The sequence below is a fragment of the Sturnus vulgaris genome, chromosome 4 (assembly GCF_052056855.1).
Source record: "Sturnus vulgaris isolate bStuVul1 chromosome 4, bStuVul1.hap1, whole genome shotgun sequence".
In the NCBI taxonomy this organism is placed as follows: Eukaryota; Metazoa; Chordata; class Aves; order Passeriformes; family Sturnidae; genus Sturnus; species Sturnus vulgaris.
The window spans coordinates 48,290,868-48,309,436 of NC_142246.1; the positions used below are offsets into that span (position 1 = coordinate 48,290,868).

Consider the following 18,569-nt stretch of genomic DNA (forward strand, 5'->3'; position numbering starts at 1 on the left):
TACATTTTGAGGTGTCAAACCACTCTCTGTGATTGCTGCCAAATTCAACTTTTTGACCTAGCTGCTTTGAAAATAACTCTGGGCACCAAGACTGAACTTAGGAGAAGATGCACAGCATGCATTATATGTTTTGCATTATGAAACAAGGGGGATCTATTTTTCTCTTAAACTTTTCATCCAGCTTTATAATTTTTAATTTCCTAAGAAATTTAATTTCCTAATAAAAAATGTATTGCTTAAATAATAGCAAAATTAGCATTATTTTAGAGTCTTGGCAAATGCCAAAACCTCCATTAACTTTAAAGTGTCCATGACTTTTCTCCTGGAGGCCACCCAAAAGTTTTGCACTCGGGCATATGCTTATTAGAACCCAAGCCTTTGTAGAGACTGATGATATTTATTCTGCTGGGTTTCTCAAATCTCATCTTGTAGAAAAGAAAAACAGGACTTCAGCATCTGGCAGCGAAGTAGATGCTTAAAAATGAGGACCACACATAACCTTAATTCAGCTGCATTGGCTTAGCTTTAGAAGTAAAGTAGCTGGTAAACTTTCAGCTGAACAAACTATGCAAAATACTTGCCTGACTCCGCAGTTTTTTCCTGAAAGGTAAATGCTTGAATCTGAATACAGTTCTAAGTAAACAACAAAAGTCACCTTTTGAAATAGTTCAATTATGTGTGTTAACTACTTGGGTACATTTGCTTTGGGTCTGCTCCTATTGCATTGTTTTTTTCCTTAGGGGCCAAAAGTATGTCTACTGAAAATATAATTTCCTTTTTACTAGTTATCTACTCCAGTAGCAATCTTCTCTGATATTTTACATGACCTATTTTAAACTGTTACTTGTGTATTTCTGCTTTCTGTATAGATTCTTAAAAAAGATAATAATTCGAGTTTCCCAAAAAGTATTTTCCTCACAGTTTAAATATTTTTGTGAAGCTCTAATTACTTGCCGTTTTCAGTACTCTGTTCACTCTTTCTCAAACGTCAGTGTTTGCTCAATTTTATAGCACGTGTATCTTATGGAAGCACAAGTTCATTCTAAAAGTTGTTTGATCCCTTTTAAAATAAATGTTTCAACTATCTGTCATGTAATACACTTACAACCTTAAAGGTAATCTATTAATTAGGTAGATTTGGATAACAACATTGACGACTGTTACTAAGGATAAAGGGCTTTTTTATTTTTTTCCCTCTGCAGGGGGAGTTATTAACCTGTCAGTGCCTATAGTGCTAACAGCTACTCAAGAAGACAAAGAGAGGCTTGATGGGTGCACAGCGATTGCTCTGGTGTATGAAGGTCGCCGTGTTGCCATTCTCCGCAATCCCGAATTCTATGAGCACAGGAAAGAAGAACGCTGTGCTAGGCAGTGGGGAACCACATGCAAGGAACATCCCTATATCAAGGTGTGTGTTTAAAAGTTGAAGATTTAGTCTTATTTGCTGTACTGTTGTGGAGCTGCAAATTAAATGAAGTGCATGTCTATGATTGATATACTTCGACAAAAAAACTTTGAAAATTAATTAAAATATCTATGCAGAAACAAAGGGAATTTTTTTCTATGCAGCTGTTGAATAGTCTGTACTTAGTGTGAAAATCTAATATCAGTATGTACACATGAAATGAATTTAGAATGTACTGTAGAATCTGTGCTACAGAAAAGGGGACTTTGCCCTCCAGTGTGCCTAGGAAACACATCCCTCTGTGTCACCTGATGGATCATCAAAGCTCCTTAATTAGTGGATATATGCATTGTGAAGGATAGAAAACAACTTTTCTGCCTGCATGTGCTGCACGTGAGACCTACCTCTTTAGATGTTTTTCAAACAGGCCCTGTTCCTGCAGAGTTCATCATTTAACTCTCTGGGGAGTAATTTCCCATCCATTGTGTTCGTTATGTTTTACTATCTTGGCCTTATTTGTATGTGGTACTGGAATGTTCTAATTATAACATACTCATCACAATGCTGTGTTGGCTTATGCAAGCTGATGTGAATGTTGCATCTTAGCTCTGCAGAGCCAAAATGTGTTTATTTTCCCATATGTCTCTGAGATATTTTTGTTTACAGGTATGACATAAAATTAGGCAAAGAGAAATCAAACAAACCTCAAATTATTAGCTTGCTCTTGAAAAGTCAAGGCCTTTGAAATGCTGTAAAAGTATCTGTATGACTAACAGAGGATTTTCAAAGCCCTTGATGCGTTCTATGATGTTCAACATAAGATTATCACTTTGCTGAAAACTTTACACAGAACTAATAAATTCTAAGAAAATCTCATGCAGGCAAAATTTTAATGACTTCTTATGTAGAAGATAAGGAATTTATGTTCTTATGCCTGTATTAGACTGTATAGTAGTAACATGACAACACATGAATTTGGTGGCCCTTCTTAATTATTCAGAAATATTTGAGTACCTGAGAGATTCTGTAGTGCGGAGTTTTCTCATCTTCGTATCATTATCCCACCTTCCCTCCACCTTGGTAAGATGTCAAAGTCTGGCATTTTCTTCAAGAAGGGACTGGTTACTGTGGCATAGTTTAATTCCAGCAGATCAAAGGAAAATGAAATTGAAAAATTCATACCTAATACTTGCATCTTGACTTTTGGGTTTAATATGTAGTATCTTCTATTATATCAAGATTTATTGTCATTTCTAAATTACATAAGGCAAAAAAAGTTACCAGAAATGTGTATGAATCTTGAAAGTTTTTTGTGATTTTTATCTTCAAAATAAAATGTGTTATTAGAAATTAAAAATTTCAGAGTAATGTCTATTTGTAGAGTTTTTAGTAATGGCTATTTGTAGAGTATGTTAAGCAGCTTGCCGTAATTATTTTTTGATAAAGCATGAGGTGATATTTAAAGACATAAAAAGACGTGAAGTGACTGTCCAACATCTGTTACTTGGGTAAACTGCTACCATGAAACAAGTCCAAAAGCTGTTGTACTTCAAAGATTCTGATTTTATTTGTAAATTAAAGTGGGTGAGTAGTTAATCAGAATTGTTTTTTTGTTACTTTATTCCTGACGAGAATCTTGTAAACAACGCAGTTCTGCTGCAACAGCATTTGCTTTGACCAATAACTATAAAGCGTGCAACTTCATTGTATTGCTATATTGTAATTAAATTTTAAAATATGTACTAATAAAAGTACATGCTAATGTATACTAAATAAATTGTAATAGACAAGGCTTTCCAGACACTACCTTTGTTTGCCATGCAGTGTTGGTTAAGAATATCAGCTATTTGAATTTCTGTGTATTACCTCAATTTTGAAAGAAAAGCCTACTGAAGATTTGTTCATCTCTCCTGCATCATGATATAACATGACTGGACTATGCTCCAGTGATTTTTTTTCATTTTTTTAACACTGATGCTTGACTTATGACTGTCAAATAAAATTAACCTGAAGTGCATTCCTTGGTAAAGATGTGTCTGCATTGTAATGCTTTAGATACACAGGAGAAGCTGATAACTAATCCTGACATGGACTTTTCTTTCTTTTTGTAGATGGTTATGGAGCAAGGGAACTGGCTTGTGGGTGGAGATCTACAGGTCCTTGATCGTATTTATTGGAATGATGGACTTGATCAATACCGTCTCACTCCAGCTGAACTAAGGCAGAAATTCAAGAAAATGAATGCTGGTGAGTAAATTTTTCTTGCTTTCTTTCTTCCTGCATAGGCTTTTCCAAATGTCTGCTGCTACCACTGAGGAGGCATTGTTTCAAGGATGAAAATTTTGAATGCTCTGGTAGGTGGCATTCTTTGCTTTTAATAGTAATAATTTTTATGATCTCAGGCATTGCATTGCCTCAATACATAACAGAAGCTGGTAGTGCCTGAGGTTCTGAACTTTATCTTTCCATGCACTGTAGATATGTCAGTAATGCAAGAAAAGATAGTTAAAATGTGGTCACATGTGATTTAAAGATCATGTTTGGCCAAAACTACAGAGGTATGGTTAAATGCTGAGTTTTCATGCTCTGCTATTTTTAAGTCTGTTCCATGCTGCTTCTGGGGAACAAGGTTTATGAAAGTAGTGCAGGTAGGTTGGTGCCAAGTTTCTTTTCTGCATAAGAAATAAAACAGTTTTATTCACAAAAGTAGTTGTGTTAGGCAGATAAGTAAGAGGCTGAGGAATGTCATAAAGCAGAGAACAAACATGCTGCTTTCAGTGTGGCAGTGACTGGCAGGCAGCTTCACTTGTAAATGTAAGAAGAGAGATTAACATCAAGAACGCAAAACTCAGCTGGTCCTGAGCTCCTGTTGTTGTTCTGTGTGGTCAGTATATCCAGGAGGTGTAGGTCTGGCATACCAGTCTTTTGGCTCGTGCCTAAACAAACACACGTTTGAAGTCTGAAAAAACCCTACTCTCTAGGTTTCATATATTGGTTTATTTCATATTGGTATATGAATATAATTGGTATATTTCATATATAGGTTTCCATATTGGAAAACCTCTCAGTTACAGTGATTTTGCTGTCTTGCGGGATACTTTAGTTCATCTGAATTTGCAAGAGGGAGAAATCCTGATTGTGCCACGGTTTTTCATTGGAGAATTTGTAATACTCTGGAATAGCAGTTAGTCTTTCTTTGTTCTTACTGTGCCTAAAATCTGCTAAACTAAGGTGAAGGAAACTTAGTAAGGAGCATTAAATCCCCTTTTATTAGTTTTGTTACAAACAGGTCAACTTGTTCTCTTGATGTATTTAGCCTTTAAGACAAGTAGCATATTTTGATTTCCTCTTAGAATATAATACCCTTATGCAAATTAAAAATTGAAATAGAAGATTATAGCTCTTGGAGAAACCAGAGTAATTCTGTAGAAAATTCAGAAGTTAAGGCAGCTGATTTTTTTTCTTTGTATGTTTGTTTTTTTGATTAGTTTTGCTTATGAAGAGCAGTGATTTTGTAATAATTGAAAATTCTTTAATGACCTGTGAGTACTGCTATTATACTTGTTTAATGGACCCCAAAGGAAAGCACGTACTGAAGATTTTTCTGTGGCTGTACTACTCCTGATAAAAGAACTTGCTTTCCTTGTATCTTGTCTTGTTTTTTTACTGCACAGATGCTGTCTTTGCATTCCAGTTACGCAACCCGGTGCACAATGGGCACGCTCTTTTAATGCAGGATACTCATAAGCAGCTTCTGGAACGTGGCTACCGGCGCCCAGTTCTGCTCTTGCACCCCCTTGGAGGCTGGACAAAGGAGGATGATGTTCCTCTTATGTGGCGCATGAAGCAGCATGCTGCAGTACTGGAGGAGGGAATCCTGAATCCAGAAACAACAGTGGTAGCTATATTCCCTTCTCCCATGATGTATGCGGGACCAACTGAGGTAAATACATCAAGAGCTTGAAGTGAAAAAAAAGGAAATTTGATAGCGCACAAAAAAATTTTGTGCTGCATTTGATGTTTGTGTGTTGTGTGTTTTAATGGAGGGAGAGAGGATATTAATTTTCCTTGGGAAAGTAGATTGTCAAGTCTCTGTCACCAATCAGAACATTATCTACTGAAGAAACTTCTATATTGGACGATTTTACTGGAAATGGGAGAAAATATTGGGTTTATAGGTTCCTTTCTTTACAGTTCCAAGGATATGATAATAATTTAATCCTTCCTCCTTTTTTTTTACGGTCTTTTTCAGAAAGAACTATGAGATCTGTTAACATACCAAGTGATTGTCCTGAATGTTAAAATACTTAAGTTTTATGATTGTTAAGCAAAAAGTTTGTATGTTGGAGGGCTATTCACATATTAAGAAAAAAGAAGTCTGTTTATTTTTTGGCAAACTTAATTCGGAGAGAATTGTTTCAAGGCTTTTGTATGAAATAATAATTTGACAACACTTTATTTAGGAGCCAGGAGCCATCTTGGGATGGAGTCCCTAGAGGTTTTTGGGAGGCAGCAGAAAGAATAAATGTTCTCAGTTGAGGACAATTCCTCAAGGGGATATTGATTTTCCATCTCATTCCTTTTTTTTTTTCTTTTCCTTGTTTGCCTCCACATTGAATCACAGGAAGTTCAAGTTCTGACCAGGCTCTGAGGTTGACTCTGGGGTAGTTTTTTTGATTGCTAGGAGATCTTGCTAGTGAAGTTAAATTAGGCAGATGCCACTTATTTTCTGCTGGCCAGTTGGCTGGTCAAACAGAGCTTTCACTGCTTTTCAGTCCAGAGTAAAAACTGCAGTCCAGATCTAGCTGAGGCATGTGAGTTAGTTAATGTGGGAATCTTCTGCTGTTCTCCATAGGTCTTTTGTGAGAATTAACAGAAATCTACTTCATTCTTGTATGTGTGAGGAGGAAAAAAAATCCACATTCCTTATTCTGAACAGGATAAACCTTTTCTCCTTACCTATATGACATTTCCAGTGACCTCAGCGTACAGCCTGACAGTAATACTTGTTCAAGTAATAAAAGAGATTCTTTCTTTAAAAATTTTCCATGGGTTATTTAAAAATCATTATTTAAAAGTTTCTACAGCACAAGTTCTTTACAGGAGAACAAGCAGCTGGTAATATGGTTATTTACAGGGTGGATGTGTCCTTCCAGTCTGTAAAAATCCTAATGGACAAGTTTAATAAATATCAGTTTAGCGTTCTTTGTATTTTTAACATTCCTGATAAGTACTTTGGAAGAAAAGAAACAGTTCTGTAAGGCGAAGCAAATGCAATAAATTCACCTGCTTAGGAAAGTAAATCTATTACAAGCATTCATGTGCAGCGTGTACCTAGTTTAATGTGTCCTTTGGGTTTTCGTGCAGGCAACGTGTTAGTTCTGCCTTGAACACCATCCTTGCCACATGTACAAGATGAAAATGCTGAACATGGGTGGTTTTTTGTTCTGAATGTGTAGATAGTGCTGAAGTGATTTTCTGAGTACCTACTGTGCAGATAAAAGGCTGCAGTATGATTTAACTGTAAGTTTGATGGTGATAAACTTAGCTGATTCTTTATTATGTTGTGGCTCCATAGTAAAAATCACATCTGATTAAGGAAAACATGGTAGTTACAGAGTGCATGCCCATTTTGAGAGCTACAGTTCTGGAGCATTTTCTTCTGTTAATTGTTTTTCCTGTCTCTGTTGTAGGTTCAGTGGCACTGCAGATCACGGATGGTTGCAGGAGCTAACTTCTACATTGTAGGGCGAGATCCAGCAGGGATGCCACACCCTGACACTGGGAAAGATCTGTATGAACCAACCCATGGTGCCAAAGTGCTAACAATGGCTCCAGGCCTCAGAGCACTGGAAATAGTACCCTTCAGGATTGCAGCTTATAATAAAAAAAAGAAGTGCATGGATTATTATGACTCAAATCAGTAAGTTTGTATTTTCATTTTAAGAAAATTTTGAACAATAGTGGCCTCTTACCCCTGCCCACATGAAAAAAAATTGTTTATAATTAAATTCATATTGCTTAAATAAGGCAGTGTTTGGACATGATTTTAGATCAATGTGGCTTTTAGGCAAATGTAGCTTGATTTCAGCATGATTTGGTTCACAGTGCAACTACCTGATCTAATTTTAGCTGCCACGTGAAGGCTCCCCAGGTATTGGGGTTTCTCTGATTCTGGAACTAGTGACTCAGATTGGTAAATTCAGAGAAAGATATTACTATTTATTATAATGGCAAGATTGGTTTTCTGCTGCTTTGTCTTTCTAAATAAGCTTCTCAGGTGTGCATCAGATAGGAGGGAAGAGACACAAGTAAGAGTGTGCAGCATGGAGAAGAAAGTGGACAAGATAGGGTGACAGCTATTTATTTTCTCTGTTAGTAATAAAGCACAATGATGCCTTAAGAATATTGTGTCACAGGATTTTCAGCTGTTTTGGTATTTGTTTTTTTTAAATCCAATTACAGAACAGTTCATTTCACCTTCTGTATGCATATTTCAATGTTATTTTCCCCTTGTGTGGCATAGCAGTGTCCAAAACTTAATGTATGTGTTGCTCTGGTGATGATGACTGATGCTGGGAAAATGACTTGTCAATTTAATCCTGTTTATTCAGATTATTGAAATGTACTTTTGTTTTGCATCAAACCACAGTTGAAGTTGGTACTGAAATTCGAACTTCTCTGGGCAGCCTGTTCTGTGCCTCACCACCTTCACAGGAATGAATTTCTTCCTAATATCTAATCTAAACCTACATTCTTTCAGTTTAAAGTCGTTCCTCCTTCTCCTATCACTACAGGCCCTTGCAAAAATTTCCTCTCCAGCTCTCCTATAACTTCCTTGAGGAGCATGAAGGTGCTATAAGGTCTTTCTGGAGCCTTCTCTTCTACAGACTAAACAACTCCAACACTCAGCCTGTCTGCAGAGGAGGGGTGCTCCAGCTCAAATCAAATTTTTGCCCTCCTCTGGACTCACTCCATCAGATCCATGGACTTTCTATGTTGAGGTCCCAAGGTCTGAGTGCAGTACTCTAGTGGGCTCAAAGAGTGGAGTAGAGGGGAAGAATCACCTTCCTGGACCTGCTGGTCATGCTTCAATACAGAAAGATCAAAGTGAAGTAGTTTTATTGGTGTGTCAATTCTTAAAAAATTAGAATAGTAAGGGAGTAGCAACACTACAGGCCAAAATTCAGATTATTGATACTCTGATCATCAATACTGTACTCTCAGCAGGATAGATGTGATTTGAATCAAGACAAGTAAAATTATACCTCTGTCATTAGCCGTAGCAAATGATTAAAAAAAGACCAAAACAACTTTTTGAGATTTTTTAATGAAAAGCAGTAGGAGCAGATTTTGCCTCTTCCCAGAGACTGCATCATGTGCACCCTTTTATCCTTCCACTATGTCTGTGAGGCCTTTTTTCCCTGGTTCTATAACTGTCATGGAAAAAAGGCCGTGCTGCTACTAATGAGCACTTCTGCCCTGATGCTGTCAGGATGTAAGCCCATGTGTCCTGTCCTTCCCTGGATACTGTTTGTAGATGGTCTGGAGTGTGGTAGCAGTCCACTAGATGGCAATGCGGACACGTGCAGGCTCCCATTACTGTTCTTGCTTGCCAGACGGAACACTGTGGTAGGCTCCAGACAGAGTTAGAGCTTGGGTGGGTGCAGCTGGCTGCCTTTCAGAATAGTCTGTGTAATGCTCAAAATGTGGCAAACTCCTGGACCATGTGGTGTTTGACTCTGCAGAGAGGATGGCAGGGATGAGAGGATTGCCTGGAAACATGAGAGGATCAGTATTGGTGGAAGAGCCTTGGATGTGAAATAGGGATGTTTGTGGAAATGTTTCCTGAGCTCACTTGGTGAAAAACACCATTGCTGTGACTTGTTTTAGAAAAGGGTGATTTGGTATCTCTTGTACCCTTGTCAGTTTTTTGGGGCTTGGACACTTGACGGCCAGCCAGGCAATTTTAGAATTTACATCACTAACGAATGTGTGGAAGCTTATGGCAAGGGGATTTCCTTTGGACTGAGCTATAGCTAGCCATGTGTCTTAGCTGCTGGGTGTAGTAATTTTTTCCCCATGTGATCATCTCTTCTGTTCTTTCAGGCCTCCTGGACTCTTCTGTTTGGGAAGGTGCTTGTGAGAAACTGTAATAGACCCCATTGCTACCTTGAGTGTCTCTGTAATTTGGTAGAGTTGCACCCACACCTGGCTTGGCAGCAAAGACGCGCAGGGGTTATTGCAGTCGGGCTCTTTGCTGCTATTAGTGAAACACCTTTTGGCTTCTGGGGGAAAACCTAACATGAGGGTGGTGGTTGATGAATCTTTGGCTTGTGGTGAGAGGTTACTATAGGCTTAGTCCAGCTGCCAGAGGGATGTCTGAAAAGTTGTGGCTGCAGAATTAGCAGTGGCAGAGTTGTTTTTCTCAGCTTTTATGAGAAAGGTGTAACACTTTGTAAGACCTGGCTATGCCTGGGCTGCTCATAACCTTGCTGGCAAACCTGGAAACCACCAAAAAGCCTGTACTGGCCCTGCCTACAGATTAGTGCCAAAGGCCCTCACTTCTCTGGTGTGCTGTCTGTGATCCCAAGAGGTTATTGTCCTTAAGGTCTTCTGCTCCCAAAGGTGTCCACATAAGCGCAGTTTTGTGGAGTTCATATAGAAGTTCAGTTTGTTTCTGACTTCTGTAAGTACCCTCCAGAACAAGTGCTGCCCTTGGAGTTTTAGTTGACCCAGTACCTGCTTGGGACCAGTCTGGAGACTGTTGACTTGTTGTGTCAGGACCTCTTGCTTCTGGTTAACAGTGCTGAGCTGCTATGGGAGCTGAAGTCACCTGGCCCCATGTTAGTAAGGAAAGGCAGAAAAATCCTGGTGGCGTTCAGGATAACAGAGCATTATCTGTGAGGAAAGGAGGTAAGGAAAGACTGATGTAAATGCCTTTATAACAGCTCAAAGCAACTGTAGATGAAACATGATGCACAAAGCTTAACTTGTATAAATTGTTTAAATAAAGTTACCCTTTAGAATATGAACAACCAATGACTTGGAATTATATTCTATTTTACCTCATGAAGCCAGCACAATTTTTAATTTGTTTCTTGGACATCTTAGAACTAGTTCATGAAACTGAACTCCTGAAACATACTTTTGAAAAATAATTTGTCTGAAACTTAGATCTAGGAGAGTGATTTGAGGAATGCATTGAAAGTAATGTATAGCAGCACAGGTAGAGCTAATTTCTTTTTTTTTTTCCCCCTTTAGTATAAATGAAAATAATACAAATAAAACTGCCATTTTTACTGTTGCTCAAGTCAGATAGAAAGCCTAATGTAAGTTTCTGTGTGGGAAGCTTGAGCATTTCCACTTGCAAAGAATTCTGAATTAATGCATATAAAAGCTAGCATGGATATTACAGTCCTTCTCAAATTTTTTATACTTTTAGATTTCATAGAATTTTTGATCTATAATTGAATATATCCAAATGTGTTTTGGAAAAGTTTATAGGAAGAACTCTAGTTATAATTCAAAATTAAAGTCTGACCCGTAAGCAACTGGTAGAGTGAAGTGTAAAGAAAACAACCAAAGAACCAAGAAACCAACAAATAACACCACTACCCATCTACCTTCGCCCCAAAAAAAGCTTACCCAAAGCTGAAATTCCTTCAGAAAATCAATTAGTGTGTTTCTTCAGCCAAAAAGGCCTCACAAACAGTTACCACAGACAAGTGTAATTTGGGATTTAGGCTTAATAATAGAAGCTGGTTTTGTGAGCAGAGATTCCCAATTCTTTATGGAAGATCAATCCTATAAAAATGCAGCCACAGACCGCTGAGAAAAAACTCAATTAAGAAAGGAAATTAGTCTGGCAATTTAAAAAGCCACAGCAGTGTCTGGAATTAAATTTCCTGAAAGAAAACTAAAGAGAACATTTCAGCTAAAAGAAACCCATAAGTAAGGTGACTGGAGGAGATTGTTCACGCTGTCTGTAAAATGTGAATGAAGCATGGGTATCAGTGAAGAAGAGAGATTTTAACTTTATGGGTTTTTTTCCCCAGGACCTTTAATATGGTTGCCATTACTCCTTTAATACTATCAAATCATACTTATAGGAGAGCTGCTCCAACTAAATACATACTGTTCTCAAATTTGCTTTTTTAAGTGATAGTAAGAGGCTGAGATAAGCACACTCAACTATTCTCCTTAATTTACTTATGTGAAGTATGGTTTTTCATTAGTACATAATGGAGGATACACTGAAACACTACTTCAGGCTGGGAGACTTAAGTCCTCCTGCCAGTCAGAAAGGAATTAGGAAAGGATTTCCTTTGCATATGTTGATATTAATCAACATATTGTGTTCTAATTTCACAAACACTTTGTTCCTGGCTTGTTGGGATTTGAACCTAGCTGGCACTAGCTGGTTCATTCAGCATCACGGGGCATTCATTCCCAAGGCATAACATAGCTCCTGTAGGAGCTATGATGTAAGTCATGACTTGATGCTGCAAAGGCAAATTTAAATTCAGAGAAAGTCCTTTTAAAAAGGATTTAAGGTTAGAATTGGACCCCATATAAGGAGGCTGTGAAGTATCCTAGAAATTAGTCTGAAGTCTACTAGCTGAGTAGAATATCACAGTTATTTTGAAGACAGACCAGGATGAATAACTCATCTTATTGTTTTATTTCCCTGTTGTTCTATTTGCCTACAAAAAAAAAAAAAAAGGCAAAGCTATGAACGAATGGTCTTTACTTTTATCAAGAGTCTTGTATTTAAGAGTAATTGTTTAAGACCTTGAGATATTGCCCTCCACAGAGAACGGGAATTCCTAGAAGATGATTTGCACAGTGCGAAATACCTAAGAGGATGTCAGGGTTCTCAGGATTATGACTTTAGTGCTCCCAGATGAAAAGTCTACTATGTAATGTGTAGAAATAAAAATATTCTCTTCAGTTACTGTATTAATGCACTGTATTGACACCTCAGAGGTGCATCCCAGGAGGTTTCCTCTAGGCCTGTGGCAGTTGCTTCCTATTTGCAAACTAATGATGTCCTTGTTTTGTCACAGGAACTGTAAAGTCTCTGAAATCCCTGTCCTCCATAAGTAAGAAAATTTCACAGTGTATGTAGGTAGGATTTTTTCCACACTGTGAGTGTAGTAGAGGTCTAGGATGCTATGCCACAGAGAAAATACCAGTCCTCAAAGTGAAATGTTTCAGGATTGGCTTTCTGTTGACAAATTTTTGTTGTGGTTTTCTTTCTGCATTCTTTTTCTCTTTCTTTTTTGGGAATGCTTTTAATTGCAGTGGCACAAAGTATTGTGTTAGTACCAGTCAAACTCAATTGCAGTAAAAGGTCAAGTCAATATTACAAGTATTTAGTAGCATCCAGTGTGATTAGAAGAAAGCTGATTGCAGCAGCTACTGAGTAAAATTTTCAAAGGCACTTAAATGCTATACTCAGAAAAGGCTTGTATTAAGTTTCATTGATGGTCATTTCAAATCTGACAAGAATGGAATTTGAATGACTTGGGCATTTAAATTTTATAGGATCTTTAATGGTCAAATATTTCCCCCTCTCATGTTCCACTCAAATCCACCTTGTATGGACTAACTCTTTATATCCTCAGAATTCACTCTGAAATTACTTGGTGACTCCTTTTACTATATCCTTCTACTGAAGCAAATTACTCATACTGATATGCTTTATTTCAAAATGCTTGTGGGTCACATCACACCACAGTGCTCACAGTACTGATAAGGTTTTCATCCTTAGCAGGAATCTCAGTTTCTGAAATTTGATTGCAATTTGTAAATGCAGTAATTTTTAAAAAGGCAAAAAATACTGCCTTGTTGTGTATACATTGCCAAGTCACTTTTGCAATTACTAATTCAAGTAATTTTTTTTTATAGAGAAAAACCCTTTCACATTAGACCTTCAGGATAATGAGAGGACATCATTAATAGTTTTGTAATTTTTAGTAGTTTTTTGGAAACATTTCTACAAATATAATGAGATGCTGAATGTTTCTGAAATGATGCTCACTCACTTTTTTTTCTTTCATTTTTTATAATTTCTGTGGATCTTCTTAGCTTCATGTTATTCTCTTGGTATGTCTTCTTACCTGCTTTTTGTGCAGGTAACACAACTAGGGATAAGAAGCAGCTAAAGGAGTTGTATGTGTTACTGAAGCAAGCTTCTATGACATCTAAATGTACTGGTTTAGTAGCATTATTTCACTTGTAGGGTATGGGACGAAGTTGAGTGCTCTTCTGAAAACTTAAGAAACAAGGGGGAATAAAGCACCTTTTTTTAAATGCTTCAACTTTTGTGTGAGAGAGAAAACACACATGGAGAGACTTCATAGTACTTGCTTTACTCTTCCTGATCATCTGAAGACTTGGTATTTTTTTGACAAAATTAACCAGATTTATCACTTCCCCACATATATTTTATATAAATAGCTCTTTGCAAGGAACTCAAGTTACCTTCAGGCAGTGTTAGTGAGCAGCAGATACCTCTCTGCTAAGGAATAAAATTTTCAGATATAAATAGCAGTGCCAACTTTTTCTCCCATGGGGTTACATCAGGTTTAAATTTTCATTTTTATGTAATTTATATTTTGCAGGACTAAAGCACAGTAGGGTTTGGTTTTTGTTTTGTTTTGTTTTTTGCCTTGTGACACTTCAGGAACACACAGCCCCAAATTTAGAGCAACAAGAAAAGAGCATGTATGACAGTGCTGGTGTGTAAATGTATACAGTCCAAATAAAAAAGTTATGGGGCTAGTGTTGTTGTGAAAGGGAACTGTGGAATGCTTTCTGCATCTTGCTAACTTCCATACCCTACTGAGCATAGACCAGCACTTAGAGCCAAGTTCTGCCCTCTGATGTGCACACTTGGCTCCTGTTTCTGTCTAAGGCATGTGCATCTGAGATTAATACTTGGTTTTAATTTCAAACAGACAAGTAAAGAATGCGTAATGCATATATGTTGCAAATTGAGCAAATGGCATAAGTAAAATTGCATATTTAATTTAGAAATACATAACTCTTTTCCCTTGGAGCATTTGATAGAACTCTGGCATTCTTGTCTTGCTTTAACTGTTTCAGTTCTGTGAGGAGTAATTTAATTTGTGGAGCTTTTGCTGCTTATGACCACATACTTGAGAAGTAAATAATAATAATAATAATGATTCTTATGTTAACAATGGCAAACAATCCTGATCTGTGTTCAGTTTTGCATTTGTCCAACTGAATTTTGTTTTTTAGGGAAAAAACATCTTTAGGGGGAGGTATTTTTATTTTTCCATTGCTTTTCTCTTTATTTTGAACTGTGTATGCCACATTATTGATATGCATAATTATGTATACATGTGCTCAGTGTCTTGCAATGGCACAGCTACGAGACTTGCCTCTAGGTTCTGAGACTTTTACTTTTTCTGTTCTCCAAACAGTCCCTCACTAAGATGTTGAACAATTTTTTTTGCACATTGTCTAGTGGCACTGAAGTGACCTTCTTGAACCAGCATGGAAACATTCAACGAGCTCCTTAGGCTGGTTTCCTGCCCTGGCAAGGCAAGGTGTAAATCAGGATGGCTGCTGTTGCCTTGGCAGAGGCCTCAGACAGTAGGTAGAGTATATGGTTCTCCTTCCACAGGAGTTTATTTCCTCACAGAGAGCAGGCCAGGCTCATTGGAAGCACAGACTGAATTCAGTCCACAGGGGTTCACTTGCACCATGCTGCTAAAACCTCAGGAATTACCAAAGCTGAATATTACAGAGGTTGTATATTCTTGAGATTTACTGGCATTGCTGGCCTTGAAATGACAGCTGCTATACAGCATTATACTTCCAAGAAAAAAATGTATAAAGTATCAAGAAAGTAGAAGTAATGTGAGCAACTTTGCCTGCTTTTAAACTATGTTCTTTTCCCTCCCTTTCCTCCACCCCTACTCTCTCAGCCATGAAGACTTTGATTTTATATCGGGGACCCGCATGCGCAAGCTGGCTCGAGAAGGACAAAACCCACCGGAAGGCTTCATGGCTCCGAAGGCTTGGACTGTGCTGACAGAATACTACAAATCCTTGGAGAAGGCTTAGGCCTCTTATTAACTGCAGATCAACCTTTGACGCCTGATTTATTTACGAGAAAGGGACCACACAGTCACCATTCATGTTGCTTTGTTGTGGTGTCTGTCAGGAAGTTCTCTGAAAACAGACGCTTTCTTCCTAACTTAGCATCATTCTTTGCCTGCCCTTATGGGTTCTATTATGTCCTGGCACCTAACTAGCTGCTGGTTTTAATGTCTTCTCTTTTATTACAGTTAATATTCTTGCAGTAGGATTTTTAACTCTTGTATTTTTTTTTTTATATTTTACTGGCTCTGTCCTGAGTTCTGCAGCGGTTAAATAGATGCAGCTTCTTCATATGTTATTTAAGGTGCTGGGTAGTGTCTGGTTTTAGTAGTTTGTAGGAGAAAATGTAACAGTTAATCCCTTAACTGTGGATAGATTATCTATAAATCAAAAAAGGAAAGAATGTTTCAAAACATCTGTAAAAGTGTCTTCATCTTTATCTCATCATTATCATCTCCAGAAGCACTTAAAATTCTGACTATATGTAATCAAAAAGTAGGGGGTTTTTTATGTTGCATAATTAAAATTTTGCTTTCTTTGTTTAATTTTGGAGTGTATTGAGTTGTACGGTGATTCTCTTCTGTGGACCTGTAAAGATGGCCAAGTAATGAATAAAAGAAAATATCTAGTTTTCACCTTTAATTGTTAACAAATTCACATATTGTTTTTGTATATGCTTGCTGCCATTGGGGTCAGTAGGGTATATTTTATTTCATTTGATGTAACTTGCCAGTTTTTGATTCCAGATATACTTAATCTGCCTACTACAACATTTTTAAAAGCATGATAGCCCAAACTTAATTTCATGTTTAATTATTGCAAGAAAAATAAAGCAAATCCTTAGATTTTGGCATTTCCTGTGGTAAAAATGCTTAGTTCAGATATTAATTTTCTGTGTATTTTACAAGTTCTCCAAAAAGTAATTTTCTTGTGAGTCAGCTTTGTTTGCTCTTCAAAAATCCTGAAAATAAGAAATGGAAAGTAAAACACCTCTTTCAGTGTAGAAAAGACACCAATAGGTTAGTGCTATTTAAAGTAATCAGTGGAACAGTTAAAACCTTTCTTAGCTAGAAACTACCTCATATCCTTGCCACAGAAATGTATTTTTTCTCATTAAACAGTGTATATAGGAAGAACCAGCTCAAATTGTTGTTAGAATGTTGATACTGGATGAAGCATGTGTTCATCTAGATTTTTTGGAGGCCAAGAAGTTGTGATGAGGGGATCTGTGTAATGAATGGGATGAATGCTACTTGCAGTCTTTATTTACGTGTTCACAGCAGCATTTAAGACAAATTCTTTGAGACTAACCTTTTCCTTCTCTGTCTCTGAAGAGATGTAGGATGTATTTTTTAGGGGAATTCTTTCCTCTGATAGACAGTAAGGTGGAATTGGGAAAAAACCAAGAGGCTTGTTTATTAGCAAACCACAACAATTGCTTGAGACAAGCTTATTTCTTCAGAATCACTGAATAGATTTACTTCAAATTTGGCTCTTTTTTACTTTGTGTCAATATATAGGATGTATAAAATCCAGAAGAAAGAGTCCCTTCATCTATGTGCAGCTGTTCATGCAAAACTTCACGTTTAACCATGAAGATGAACTAGAGTTGTCGGCTGCTAAAATGGGATTTTTTTACCCGCTATGGTTGTACAGGATATTTCATGGCAATTATCCTGTACTTTTTGTAGTTTCGAGATGATTATTCTCTTCCAGAGAATCATTCTGATGTATTGGGCATGTGATCTATGAAAGTAGTAACTCTCTTGATCTAAATGGCTGATACAAACACAGTCAGTTTTTCGAATTACAAGATGAAGAAGGTAGGTGGAGATTACCCTAATTCCTAGGGTTAAATAAATAGTACAAAATTACTGCATCTCTTAGGTGAACTAATTCCTGCAGTACCCATGAGCAACTTAAGAAAATGGAAGCTTTTTCTAAAGGAACTCAGGGTTGAGAATTCATTTTTTCCTTTGGGAGTTTTTATGCCTTGTTTTTGACTAACATGAATATTCAGGGTAATTTTCACATTAGGATCTGCAGGTTGTGCTATAAAAATACTAGATAAATGCTGAGGATGCTGACTTTTCTCTGATATTTTCTTTCAGTAAGGAATCTGAGCACTAGCAGCTCAGTAGTGCATCAGAGATGCAAAATGGAGAATGCAGACTAGGTCCCAGGTTGTTTTTCAGATACAGTTTGGAGTTAATCAAGCTTCTACATCTGGAATAATGCAGTAGAAATCAGGAAGGGAAGGAAATGAGAGGCTGTCCTGGCATAATGGTTGTGGAAATAGACAAGGCTGACACAACCTGTGTAGCCAATACTGTAATTTGCCTGAATTTGAACCTCTCTTGGATTTCACATTTCCTTAATTTTAAAAAGTTTCATGAGTGGATCATTCAAAGCATTAAACTTACTGTCTTTCCATGCTAGAAAAAGAGTAAGAATTAGTTTGATCATCCTAAACAAATAGATTATTTTCCCTTCCCAACAGTTTAAAGATGCTAACATTTCCCTGTAAATGTTGACAGCTTCAAAAAGTGTGTGTGTGTGTATGACTTTCAGGATTTCTTTTATCTCTAGTCATGAACCTTAAAGTTATCATGCTGCGGATTGTAGGAGAATGGAAAAAAACCCTCTCATCTCTGCTTCCATGTGAGTCAGAAGATCTGTTAGTTCATCTATGGCACCATCTCCAAACACAGGGAAAGGTAAAACTAATCTTTCATTTAATATGGGAGAATTGAAAGGGAAAAAAGAAGATAGAAACTGGATCTTCATCTGACTTTGCATGTATGTCTATAGGAATGACAGCTACTGTGATGTTAAAACGTTTGTAAGATATGTGTAGAGATGGTATTGTACTCAAACCTGAGGTAGAATCCCTTCACCATCACCCGGAAAAAGCCACGGACTTCAGCCTGAAGTGAGTTGGCCAAATTAAACACTGCAATGAAAGCAACTGATAGCTCAGAATAAGTATTTTGCTTGTCTTTTTGGTCTTTGAAACTTGCTTGCC

General features: G+C 37.3%; 1 protein-coding gene across 1 annotated transcript in view; it reads left to right on the plus strand.

The window, feature by feature from the left end:
- PAPSS1 (3'-phosphoadenosine 5'-phosphosulfate synthase 1) overlaps nucleotides 1-16,397 on the plus strand; it is a 39,117-nt gene extending 22,720 nt beyond the window's left edge. The window contains exons 8-12 of the mRNA XM_014878338.2: nucleotides 1,203-1,408; nucleotides 3,517-3,652; nucleotides 5,080-5,348; nucleotides 7,099-7,328; nucleotides 15,370-16,397. Of these exons, the coding sequence (XP_014733824.1) occupies nucleotides 1,203-1,408; nucleotides 3,517-3,652; nucleotides 5,080-5,348; nucleotides 7,099-7,328; nucleotides 15,370-15,508 (980 nt within the window). The 3' untranslated portion in view covers nucleotides 15,509-16,397. The remainder of the gene's footprint in view (nucleotides 1-1,202; nucleotides 1,409-3,516; nucleotides 3,653-5,079; nucleotides 5,349-7,098; nucleotides 7,329-15,369) is intronic.
- The last annotated feature ends 2,172 nt before the right edge of the window (nucleotides 16,398-18,569 follow it).